Source organism: Taurulus bubalis, assembly GCF_910589615.1.
Source record: "Taurulus bubalis genome assembly, chromosome: 21".
Taxonomy (NCBI): domain Eukaryota; kingdom Metazoa; phylum Chordata; class Actinopteri; order Perciformes; family Cottidae; genus Taurulus; species Taurulus bubalis.
Genome location: NC_136609.1, coordinates 438,158 through 450,000, shown reverse-complemented (window position 1 = coordinate 450,000; position 11,843 = coordinate 438,158). Strand labels below are relative to the sequence as shown.

The window sequence follows — 11,843 nt, the reverse complement described above, 5'->3', positions numbered from 1 at the left end:
ATATAATATAATATATTATATCATATTATATAGTGATATTATAATATATATTATATCATATTATATAGTGATATTATAATATGATATATTATATCATATTATAATAGTATAATATATTATATTGTAATATATTATATTATTGTATATATTATACGTTTGTTTATGTTAGAGCTCCACCATGACGCAGCAGTTGTTCACTATGTGACTCAGCAGTTAGAGGTGACGTCACATGGTGGAGGTCACGTGACTCTGACCCTGACGAGCATCATGGGTACTCTGTGCCCTGCAGGTGGACCCGCAGGCGTCCCTGTCCATGTCTCTGGCTCAGACAGATTACTGCAGGCAGCAAGGCTTCGACCCGCAGAGTCCTCTGTGTGCTCACATCATCCTGACAGGGTCTGTGCTGGAGGTACACACACACACACACAGACACACACACTCACACAGGTTTGCAGTCACATGACCCCGCCCCCTTGTTGCCAGGTGAACGGGACGGAGGCGGAGTTTGCTCAGAAGTCTCTGTTCAGTCGACATCCAGAGATGGAGGCGTGGCCTCCTGACCATGGCTGGTTCTTCTGCAAGTTCAACATCACACAGGTACGAGTACTACTGCTGTTGATACTAGTACTACTGCTAATAGTACACAGGTACGAGTACTACTGCTGTTGATACTAGTACTACTGCTAATAGTACACAGGTACGAGTACTACTGCTGTTGGGTCCTACGCGCTGGTTCCTACGCGTTGGTTCCTACGCGTTGGTTCCTACGCGTTGGTTCCTATGCGTTGGTTCCTACGCGTTAGGTCCTACACGTTAGGTCCTACACGTTGGTTCCTACGCGTTAGGTCCTACACGTTAGGTCCTACACGTTGGTTCCTACACGTTGGGTCCTACACGTTGGTTCCTACACGTTGGGTCCTACGTTGGTTCCTACACGTTAGGTCCTACACGTTGGTTCCTACACGTTGGTTCCTACGCGTTGGTTCCTACACGTTAGGTCCTACACGTTGGTTCCTACGCGTTGGGTCCTACGCGTTGGTTCCTACGCGTTGGGTCCTACGCGTTGGTTCCTACGCGTTGGGTCCTACGCGTTGGGTCCTACGCGTTGGTTCCTACGCGTTGGGTCCTACGCGTTGGGTCCTACGCGTTGGGTCCTACGCGTTGGGTCCTACGCGTTGGGTCCTACGCGTTGGTTCCTACGCGTTGGGTCCTACGCGTTGGGTCCTACGCGTTGGGTCCTACGCGTTGGGTCCTACGCGTTGGTTCCTACGCGTTGGGTCCTACGCGTTGGGTCCTACGCGTTGGTTCCTACGCGTTGGGTCCTACGCGTTGGGTCCTACGCGTTGGTTCCTACGCGTTGGTTCCTACGCGTTGGGTCCTACGCGTTGGGTCCTACGCGTTGGGTCCTACGCGTTGGGTTCTCCCCATCTAACGTCCTGCTGGTCTCAGGTCTGGGTGCTGGACTACTTCGGCGGGGTGAAGCTGGTCTCTCCAGAGGAATACTTCCAGGCCTCGCTGCTCACCAAGCACCACTGACTGCTGTGATGGAAATACTTCATTAATATATATAAATATATGTTTCATTATACTTCCAGGCCTCGCTGCTCACTGACTGCTTTAATATACATAAATATATGTTTCATTATTCTCTACAGGTATTGAGTTTTCCTTTATTGACTACATCTCCCATGAGTCTTAGCGCTCAGCTGGCTGCTGAAGCATCATCTTGTGATGTGTGTGTTTTATCAGTGGAGGGGCGGGGCTTATTAGTAGAGGGGGCGGGGCTTCCGCAGTGTTCTGTTTCTTGCTGATAATAAATAGTTTTTATCTTAAGTTGAAGACTGCTGTGAAAATATATATATTTTTTGACTGAATGTTGATTTTGTATAAATAAATATTTTAACACAAATAATATTTGTGTTAAAAACAAAATGTCTCCACCTCTTGTGTTTTTTATTGTTGATTATATATATTTACCTTTTTTATATATATATATATATATATATATATATATATATATATATATATATATATATATATATATATATATATATATATATCTAATATGAAAATGTACCTTTTTATACTTTTACACACACACATATATATATATATATATATATATGTGTGTATATGTAAAAGTATAAAAAGGTACGTTTTCATATTTTCCAGCTTTCACATGAAACAGTTATTTTTTTGTGTGAGAGAGAGAGAGAGAAAGTGTGTGTGTGTGTGTGTCACCTGTCACAGCAGCGTCTCACCACTTCCTGTTCTACTTGACGGAGAGAGACACCAGTCGTCGTCAGTTGTCTCTGCAGTCAGAAAGCAGAAGAAGACGAGAAGAAGAGGAGAAGAAGGAGAAGAAGAAGGAGGAGAAGAAGAAGAAGAGAAGAAGGAGAAGAAGAAGGAGGAGAAGAAGAAGAAGAGAAGAAGGAGAAGAAGAAGCCGGTTGGTGATGGAGCTCCAGACCCGGGTCTCTGGGCTGCTGGTCCTGGTCTCAGTGTTTCCTCCAGCAGGTAAGAAACCCCGGAAACTTCATAACGATGCCTTCACTTCCCTCCGAGAGATCGGTGTCAAAGAGCTTCTTTCCCCTCCACTGGTCTGAAAATATACAAATATACATAATATATACACACATATATCATATATACAGTACATAGTACTATAGATATATGAACCAGGTCCATCGATGTACCAACATCCAATATTACAAACCACAGAAGAAGAGAAGCTCCTCTCTCTCTCTGGCGGCCATGCCCTCATTTTAGCTTCTCCGGCTAACGGAAGAAACATTAGCATCAACAAATATAATACATTTGCTATATATATATATATATATATATATATATATATATATATATATATATATATATATATATATACCAATATATATATTTGCTATATATATATTTAGTCAATTGATTGTTTTTATGAATCAGATCATTTCCAGAATCTTGTTCTGGTATTTTCATGGTTTAATGGTTTTAACCAGTTGACCAGTTACATGATGCCGCATTAAATACCAGTTTAGACCCAGTAAAGATCAAACGCATTCATATTTATAATAATAGCGAACATAAATAATATCTATATATATACTTTTGTAGAAATAAGATTCATGTTTTTAGATGTTTTATTATTTTATTAAATGGATTATGAATGTTCATGAATAACAGGGTTATTAAAAGGTTATGAACATATAACACAAACGTTAAAGGGTTTTGAACATATAATAACAACAATGTTAAAGGGTTATGAACATATAACAAAAACGTTAAAGGGTTTTGAACATATAATAACAATTTTAAAGGGTTATGAACATATAACAATAAGGTTAAAGGGTTTTGAACATATAATAACAACAATGTTAAAGGGTTATGAACATATAACAATAAGGTCAAAGGGTTTTGAACATATAATAACAACAATGTTAAAGGGTTATGAACATATAACAATAAGGTCAAAGGGTTATGAATATATAACAACAACATTAAAGGGTTATGAACATATAATAATAAGGTTTAAGGGTTATGAACATATAACAACAACATTAAAGGGTTGTGAACATATAACAACAACATTAAAGGGTTATGAACATATAACAATAAGATTAAAGTGTTATGAACATATAACAACAACATTAAAGGGTTATGAACATATAACAACAACATTAAAGGGTTATGAACATATAACATTAACATGAAATGACTCTTTGGTGCATCATTAGAACCTTTTCAACGTTTCTCATCAGAGTATTAATACTGCACACTGCCTTCACTGACCACACTGCTCAGGAAGCGAGTCTGTGGTTGGTGTTAAGATGAGACTCCAGATACGTCATGTGACCAGAGCTGCGTTTGAGGCAGCCGGGAACTCGTAATCACTCTGAGCCCCATTTTAAATGAGTCAGAAAGACAATGGAGTCTGCTTTGAAAGAGGGATGTTTTAGGAGGGTGGAGACACAGAGGTGAACTAATGAAGTGTACATGTTAACACAGAAGTGAAAAATGAAGCGTACACACAGATACAGAGGTGAACAAATGAAGCGTACCCCGTCACATGTTTAATCTTCATTGTATGAAGCTTATGCACAATACTTTAGTAAATGTACTTACTGCAGTACTGCTGATACTGGTCTTGTATTGAAGTTAAATACTTGTAATACTACTTTTACTACGAACACTACTAGTACTGCTAGTCATCCTTTTAGGCCTTGTACTACTCGTATACTAGTACTACGAAATATTATCTAAATAGCGTACTCTCATGTACTCTGATGTACTGTGATGTAGTATTATTATGAGTTTTACTGCACATATCTCAGTGCCATCAGTACACACACACACACACACGTACACACACACACACGTACACACACATACACATACACACTCACACAGAGACACACACACACATACACACACACGTACATACATACACACACATACACACACACACACACAGACACACACACATACACACACACAGACACACACACATACACGTACATACATGCACACACACACATACACACACACGTACATACATACACACACATATACACACACACACATACACACGTACACGTATATACATACACACACATGCACACACACACAGACACACACAAACACACCCTATTGTGAAACTGCCCTTCACAATAAAAGCCTCCCTCCACAGAGGCCGTGGAGCTGTACAGCCCTCAGCTGTGCTTCATCCTGGACGGCTTCCTGGGACTCTACGGACTCATCATCACCGCCATGTTCATCAAGGAGAAGGTCTGCCCGCGCTCTTATTGTGAAGGACTCATTCATCACCATTTCACTCATTCATCACCATTTCATTCATAACCATTTCATTCATTCATCACCATTTCATTCATAACCATTTCATTCATTCATCACCATTTCATTCATAACCATTTAGTTCATTCATCACCATTTCATTCATTCATAATCATTTCATTCATTCATAACCATTTCATTCATTCAAATGTTTCAGTTCTTCAGAACCAAAGTGAAGGGAGCAGAGGAGCTCATCTACAGCGTGAGTGTTGTTGTTATTATCATTCATTTATATGTATTTTCATTATTATCATTCATTTATATGTATTTTCATTATTATCATTCATTTATATGTATTGTCATTATTATCATTCATTTATATGTATTGTTATTATTATCATTCATTCATGTGTATTGTCATTATTATCATTCATTTATATGTAGTCATAATTATCATTCATTAATATGTATTGTTATTATTATCATTCATTAATATGTATTGTCATAATTATCATTCATTAATATGTATTGTCATTATTATCATTCATTAATATGTATTGTTATTATTATCATTCATTAATATGTATTGTCATTATTATCATTCATTTATATGTATTGTCATTATTATCATTCATTTATATGTATTGTTATTATTATCATTCATTCATATGTATTGTCATTATTATCATTCATTTATATGTAGTCATAATTATCATTCATTAATATGTATTGTTATTATTATCATTCATTAATATGTATTGTCATAATTATCATTCATTAATATGTATTGTCATTATTATCATTCATTAATATGTATTGTTATTATTATCATTCATTCATATGTATTGTCATAATTATCATTCATTAATATGTATTGTTATTGTTATCATTCATTAATATGTATTGTCATTATTATCATTCATTAATATGTATTGTCATTATTATCATTCATTAATATGTATTGTCATTATTATCATTCATTAAGATGTATTGTCATTATTATCATTCATTAATATGTATTGTTATTCATATCATTCATTAATATGTATTGTTGTTATTATCATTCATTAATATGTATTGTTGTTATTATCATTCATTAATATGTATTGTTGTTATTATCATTCATTAATATGTATTGTTATTCATATCATTCATTAATATGTATTGTTATTATTATCATTCATTAATATGTATTGTTGTTATTATCATTCATTTATATGTATTGTCATTATTATCATTCATTAATATGTATTGTCATTATTATCATTCATTAATGTGTATTGTCACTATTATCATTCATTTATATGTATTGTTATTATTATCATTCATTAATATGTATTGTCATTATTATCATTCATTTATATGTATTGTCATTATTATCATTCATTAATATGTATTGTCATTATTATCATTCATTAATATGTATTGTCATTATTATCATTCATTAATATGTATTGTTATTATTATCATTCATTAATATGTATTGTTATTCAAATCATTCATTAATATGTATTGTTATTCATATCATTCATTAATATGTATTGTTGTTATTATCATTCATTTATATGTATTGTCATTATTATCATTCATTTATATGTATTGTTATTATTATCATTCATTCATATGTATTGTCATTATTATCATTCATTTATATGTAGTCATAATTATCATTCATTAATATGTATTGTTATTATTATCATTCATTAATATGTATTGTCATAATTATCATTCAATTATATGTATTGTTATTGTTATCATTCATTAATATGTATTGTCATTATTATCATTCATTAATATGTATTGTCATAATTATCATTCATTAATATGTATTGTTATTGTTATCATTCATTAATATGTATGTCATTATCATTCATTAATACGTATTGTCATTATTATCATTCATTAATACGTATTGTCATTATTATCATTCATTAATACGTATTGTCATTATTATCATTCATTAATATGTATTGTCATTATTATCATTCATTATTATGTATTGTTGTTATTATCATTCATTAATTTGTATTGTCATTATTATCATTCATTAATATGTATTGTCATTATTATCATTCATTAATATGTATTGTTATTCATATCATTCATTAATATGTATTGTTATTCATATCATTCATTAATATGTATTGTTATTCATATCATTCATTAATATGTATTGTTATTCATATCATTCATTAATATGTATTGTCATTATTATCATTCATTAATACGTATTGTCATTATTATCATTCATTAATATGTATTGTCATTATTATCATTCATTAATATGTATTGTCATTATTATCATTTATTAATATGTATTGTTATTCATATCATTCATTAATATGTATTGTTATTCATATCATTCATTAATATGTATTGTCATTATTATCATTCATTTATATGTATTGTCATTATCATCATTCATTTATATGTATCGTCATTATTATCATTCATTTATATGTATTGTCATTATTATCATTCATTAATATGTATTGTCATTATTATCATTCATTAATATGTATTGTTATTCATATCATTCATTAATATGTATTGTTATTCATATCATTCATTAATATGTATTGTTATTCATATCATTCATTAATATGTATTGTCATTATTATCATTCATTAATATGTATTGTCATTATTATCATTCATTAATATGTATTGTCATTATTATCATTCATTAATATGTATTGTTATTCATATCATTCATTAATATGTATTGTTGTTATTATCATTCATTAATATGTATTGTCATTATTATCATTCATTAATATGTATTGTCATTATTATCATTCATTAATGTGTATTGTCATTATTATCATTCATTAATATGTATTGTCATTATTATCATTCATTAATATGTATTGTCATTATCATCATTCATTAATATGTATTGTCATTATTATCATTCATTTATATGTATTGTCATTATTATCATTCATTAATATGTATTGTCATTATTATCATTCATTATTATGTATTGTCGTTATTATCATTCATTTATATGTATTGTCATTATTATCATTCATTAATATGTATTGTCATTATTATCATTCATTGATGTGTACTGTCATTATTATCATTCATTAATATGTATTGTCATTATTATCATTCATTAATATGTATTGTTATTCATATCATTCATTAATATGTATTGTTATTCATATCATTCATTAATATGTATTGTTATTCATATCATTCATTAATATGTATTGTTATTATTATCATTCATTAATATGTATTGTCATTATTATCATTCATTAATATGTATTGTTATTCATATCATTCATTAATATGTATTGTTATTCATATCATTCATTAATATGTATTGTTATTCATATCATTCATTAATATGTATTGTCATTATTATCATTCATTAATATGTATTGTTATTATTATCATTCATTAATATGTATTGTTATTCATATCATTCATTAATATGTATTGTTGTTATTATCATTCATTAATATGTATTGTCATTATTATCATTCATTAATATGTATTGTCATTATTATCATTCATTAATGTGTATTGTCATTATTATCATTCATTAATGTGTATTGTCATTATTATCATTCATTAATGTGTATTGTCATTATTATCATTCATTAATATGTATTGTCATTATTATCATTCATTAATGTGTATTGTCATTATTATCATTCATTAATGTGTATTGTCATTATTATCATTCATTAATATGTATTGTCATTATTATCATTCATTAATATGTATTGTCATTATTATCATTCATTAATATGTATTGTCATTATTATCATTCATTAATATGTATTGTCATTATTATCATTCATTGATGTGTATTGTCATTATTATCATTCATTAATATGTATTGTCATTATTATCATTCATTAATATGTATTGTTATTATTATCATTCATTATTATGTATTGTCGTTATTATTCTCATCGTTGTTGTTGTTGTTGTTGTTGTTGTTTACGTCTCTTCAGGATCTGGAGGGTCAGAGCTCTGGAGCTTACACTCAGCTGACGAGACCCAGGGTGAGTCGTGCTGTGGTTCTCCATAGAACCTTTGATATAGAATAGAGTCCTACCTTTAAATATGGCTCAGGACCAACAGAACCCTAACAGAACCCTGTATGGGCCATGATAGATGGAAAGAACCCTAACTAGATGTTCTATGACAACCTACCTTTAAATATGGCTTAAGAACGAACAGGGTTCTCCAACAGAACCCTGTATGGGCCATGATAGATGGAAAGAACCCTACCTGATGTTCTTAGAGAACCCTGAAATTCATAACTCAATCTGTTAGTCAGTCTGAAGGAACCCAAAACGTTTAGGAAGGAACCCGAAAACAAAAAGCAGACGCTCTTAATTGCATCAGTTGTTTAGAACCCTGAAGAACCATAAAGAACCCGATTGATTGATTCTGATGTGTTCCGTCTCGTAGAAGCGCACGCCGACGGACGACAACGCCACCTACACCGTGAGGAACCAATACCTATTATTAATACTTATTATTAATAATGATGGTTGTGTTATATAACGTGTGACCTCAACACAATGACAATTATAATAATAACATTGTAATACATTATTGATATAATAATATTAATAATGATTATTATTATTGTTGTTATTATAATAATAACAACAATAATAATAATGCGTCCTTGTCCTCAGGGTCTGACCGCCCGCCCAGAAGGAGAATACAAAGAGCTTCCTGTGAAAAGAGAAGTGAGTTTTTCACTTCATCAGTTCATCATCGATTCACCATTGATTAATTATTAATAACATTATTAATGTTTGTGTCTCAGCGTCAGAGAAAGAACGAGCAGGTTTACCAGGTGAGTGAAGCGTCAGTTATTAATATTACTTTAGTTACTAATATAACTCTTGTTGTTTCTAATACTTTAGTTACTAATGTAACTCCTGTTGTTATGAATACTTTAGTTACTAATATATATCCTGTTGTTATTAATACTTTAGTTACTAATATAACTCCTGTTGTTATGAATACTATAGTTACTAATATAACTCCTGTTGTTATGAATACTTTAGTTACTAATGTAATTCCTGTTATTATGAATACTTTAGTTACTAATATAACTCCTATTGTTATTAATACTTTAGTTACTAATATAACTCCTGTTGTTATGAATACTATAGTTACTAATATAACTCCTGTTGTTATGAATACTTTAGTTACTAATGTAACTCCTGTTGTTATGAATACTTTAGTTACTAATATAACTCCTATTGATGGGCCATGTATTGATTGATGGGCCGTGTATTGATTGATTGATTGATGGGCCATGTATTGATTGATGGGCCATGTATTGATTGATTGATGGGCCGTGTATTGATTTATGGGTCGTGTATTGATTGATTGATGGGCCGTGTATTGATTGATTGATGGGCCATGTATTGATTGATTGATGGGCCATGTAATGATTGATGGGTTGTGTATTGATTGATGGGCCATCTATTGATTGATTGATGGGTCATGTAATGATTGATGGGTCGTGAATTGATTGATGGGCCATGTATTGATTGATGGGTTGTGTATTGATTGATTGATGGGCCATGTATTGATTGATTGATGGGTCGTGTATTGATTGATTGATTGATTGATGGGCCATGTATTGATTGATGGGCCGTGTATTGATTGATTGATGGGCCGTGTATTGAATGATTGATGTGTATTGATCGTGTGTTCACATCTCCAGGGTCTGAGCGCCGCCACCAGAGACACCTACGACTCCCTGCAGATGCAGCCTCTTCCTCCTCGCTAACGCGCATCACTTCCTGCCTGCCTCTCAAACACAGTCCACGTGTCATTGATTATCTTTCAGATTAATTATTTCATGTTCATCTGGAAATGCTAAAACACTCTTAACCTCTGCAGTAAAACATTACAACTTTTGACAAGTAATCATTATTATCCATAATCCCTGAAATGTTCACAATTATTGTCCCTTTTTTTATTCATTGAGATGTCATCGAGGTATTTTAACCGGATAATTAAATAGAAACATAAAGTTTCGAGAAAAGGCAAATATTTCTTCATCCAGGTTCTTTTCACAATAAAATTATTTTATTGCAGTTTATTCATCAATATTTTTTTCTCCATAAAAATCTTCAGCTGTCAGTCAAAAGGAAAAGGGCAGAACCCACGATGTGATTGGCCAAAAATACAAAAATAATTAAATGAGCTGCAATAAAAATATTTCCAAAAATATTTTATATTTACTAGATTATTTCACAGTTTTATGGTTAATTAGTTTATTTAGTTTGGACGCTTTGGGCATCTGTACTTTAGACAACTACAAAATATTTGTATTGTAAAAATAAAACAAATGTAGTGCAGCTTTAAGTTTTTCTTCTTTAAAAGTAATTTTACTTTTTTTATAATTTGTATTTCTTAGTGTTGATGCTTTTATCTTGAAATACTTTAGCCAGTAAGTTTAGGAGTCATGAAAGTATTTTCTGATTGATCTGAACTTTGACATAATTGATCGTTTGTTTTATTGTTTTGATATATTCCTGAGAATTTGTGCTGTTTTTATACAAATATCGTACTTTTCTGTTTTGCTCTGTGAAAGAAAATTTGAGTTCATCTTTGAGATTAAAGTGTATCATAAAAACTGTCCTAATAAATCTTTATTAAAGACGACAAATATGACATTTGCTTGATTAATATATATATATATATATATATATATATATATATATATATATATATATATATATATGAAAATATATATTTGTGTATATATATCTATGTTTATGTATATATGTGTGCAAGTCTGTATGTGGATATATGTGAATATATATATATATATATATATATATATATATATATATATATATATATATATATATATATATATATATATGTTTATGTATATGTGTGCATAGGTCTGTATGTGGATATACGTGGTTATATATATATGCATCTATGTATGTGGATACATGTTTTATAGGTTAAGATTTCTCCTTTTATAACAAATGAATGGATTTAAATAACAATTCGTTTTATTTTGAAAATAACAGCGGAAGTCAGAGGTTAG

General features: G+C 31.0%; 2 protein-coding genes across 2 annotated transcripts in view; both read left to right on the top strand.

Annotated features, from left to right (window-relative positions):
• Nucleotides 1-1,754, top strand: part of creg1 (cellular repressor of E1A-stimulated genes 1) — a 2,203-nt gene extending 449 nt beyond the window's left edge. The window contains exons 2-4 of the mRNA XM_079236702.1: nt 290-409; nt 484-597; nt 1,450-1,754. Coding sequence (XP_079092828.1) covers nt 290-409; nt 484-597; nt 1,450-1,536 — 321 coding nt within the window. The 3' untranslated portion in view covers nt 1,537-1,754. The remainder of the gene's footprint in view (nt 1-289; nt 410-483; nt 598-1,449) is intronic.
• A 577-nt stretch (nt 1,755-2,331) lies between these two features.
• cd247 (CD247 molecule) lies at nt 2,332-11,313 on the top strand. The gene is made up of 8 exons (XM_079236703.1): nt 2,332-2,516; nt 4,681-4,778; nt 5,002-5,046; nt 8,758-8,808; nt 9,221-9,256; nt 9,454-9,507; nt 9,588-9,617; nt 10,500-11,313. The coding sequence occupies exons 1-8, from the start codon at nt 2,456-2,458 to the stop codon at nt 10,563-10,565; spliced, it is 441 nt and encodes a 146-aa protein (XP_079092829.1). The 5' UTR covers nt 2,332-2,455; the 3' UTR covers nt 10,566-11,313.
• The last annotated feature ends 530 nt before the right edge of the window (nt 11,314-11,843 follow it).

Excerpts from the sequence above, each read along its gene's own strand:
- cd247 (XM_079236703.1), top strand. The coding sequence starts at position 2,456 with ATGGAGCTCCAGACCCGGGTCTCTGGGCTGCTGGTCCTGGTCTCAGTG. Across the intron at positions 2,517-4,680 it reads CTCAGTGTTTCCTCCAGCAG|AGGCCGTGGAGCTGTACAGC; the intron begins GTAAGAAACCCC and ends CTCCCTCCACAG. Across the intron at positions 4,779-5,001 it reads CCATGTTCATCAAGGAGAAG|TTCTTCAGAACCAAAGTGAA; the intron begins GTCTGCCCGCGC and ends CAAATGTTTCAG.